At 39.4% G+C, this 1,748-nt stretch overlaps 1 protein-coding gene across 1 annotated transcript; it reads right to left on the minus strand.

The window, feature by feature from the left end:
* Window positions 1-388: 388 nt before the first annotated feature.
* On the minus strand, window positions 389-1,303 carry LOC145660793 (uncharacterized). The gene has a single exon (XM_081726201.1). The coding sequence runs from the start codon at window positions 1,301-1,303 to the stop codon at window positions 389-391; it is 915 nt and encodes a 304-aa protein (XP_081582327.1).
* Window positions 1,304-1,748: the final 445 nt, after the last annotated feature.

The raw sequence follows: 1,748 nt of genomic DNA on the forward strand, positions 1-1,748 counted from the left end.
ACAAGTATTTCTGCAATGAGATCAGTAAACAATTTTTGGTTCCTGCGACGATTTTGCTTTTTCAATTTTTTGTCACTGGAACATATTATATATATTGTGCTGTCCAAAAAAAAAGTTTGCTTTGTCATTCAGGGTTTCTTCCAGACATGTTTTTGGGGTGGCACTGCTCCCCCGGAACTCTGAGAGTGCCCCCGGACGAGATCAAAATAATACGTCTTATCATATAATAATAAATAATATAGTACCAGCAGTGCCCCCCAGAATACTACATATGTCCTCCCCCCGGAACACATTTTCTGAAAGAACTACTATTTTCATTTTATTTCAGTATAGGCCTAGAAAGGTAAATGCAAGCATAATTTAGAATCAGACATACCTGAAATGTAATTTATTCCAGTGGATAGACTCCACTCAAGTCATCACCATCATTACTACTGATGTCACTGCTACTAAGCTCCTCTTCACCAGATGAATCACTGGAACCACCAACACTTATTATTAATTGTTCTACACTTTCTTCAAGCACACCTTCATTTTTCCATGCATCTTGAATAACTTTATACGTATGGTTAACTGCATCTCTCCAGTTTTCTGGCGTAATTGAGGCTATGGCTTCTTCTGTTAATTTTACAACAGACGACATGGTGAAACTTTTATTTTTACGGTCAACGTACCCTTTAATTTGTGCCCAAATAAGTTCTATGGCATTGAAGTGACAATGGTAAGGGGGAAGTCTCACTACTTTATGTCCATGTTGAGTAGCGATTTTGTCAATGACGTATGTGGGGAATTGGGGTTTGTATCTTTGCACGAGTTGCATTAATTCTGCTTTTCTCAAATCATCTCGAACCTCCACGTTGCGTTGAATTAACCAACGAACAATGTCCTCTTTTCTAGTGGCCATAGTAGGAGCTTTGTCAGCAATAACTGAATGGTATTTTGCGTTATCCATAACAATAATGGATGGCGTGTGCAGTTCGGGGAGAAGAGATTCCTGAAACCACTGAAGACATTTCGTTTGGTTCATTTCCTCATGATAATCTCCTGTTTTCTTCGATGTGAAGAGAAGGGAACAGTTTGGGAGGAACCCAGAAGACGTACCAGCATGAAGAAGTATAATCCTTCCCCCTCTACCTAACGGCAATCCCATTGTGCCCTGAAGCGTGTCGTCGGTCCATTCTTTATTAACGCTGTGGTTCACGTTCACCCAGGTTTCATCAAGCCACACTATATTATCAAAATTATGTTTTAATATTTCCCGAAGAAATCTACATCGCCATGCAGAAACGTCCGGCTTCTCCATTAAAAGTCTCCTTCCATTTATTTTCTTATACGAAAACCCCAACTTTTAAATAATACTATACAAGGATGTTTTGCTTCCTTGAAAAAGTTCGGTTTCTTGGAGTGACGCGTGTAATTTCAGGAGAGTGCGGTGCTCCTTCTTTTGATAATAAGAATAAATATGTCGCCGTATAGCGTCTTTTTGGAAAGTATCCAAATTCGTCACACGTTTACTTACTTTTCTCTTCTTGCCTGGAGTTTCTAATTTTGAAGACCCGGATTGATTTTCTTCATTTTCGAACTTCTCCTTGCCAATTTTCACGATGGTACATTTATTTACTTTTACAGCAGCGGCAGTCCTGTCAAGCACCTTATTTACAGAGATAATGGGTCCTCCATTGTCCCTTTCCTGTTCGAAATAGTCCCGAACCGAGCAAATAATAACTATTCACACAGCGGCTATCCTA

Source organism: Thermobia domestica, chromosome 9, assembly GCF_964235325.1.
Source record: "Thermobia domestica chromosome 9, izTheDome1.hap1.1, whole genome shotgun sequence".
Lineage (NCBI taxonomy): Eukaryota > Metazoa > Arthropoda > Insecta > Zygentoma > Lepismatidae > Thermobia > Thermobia domestica.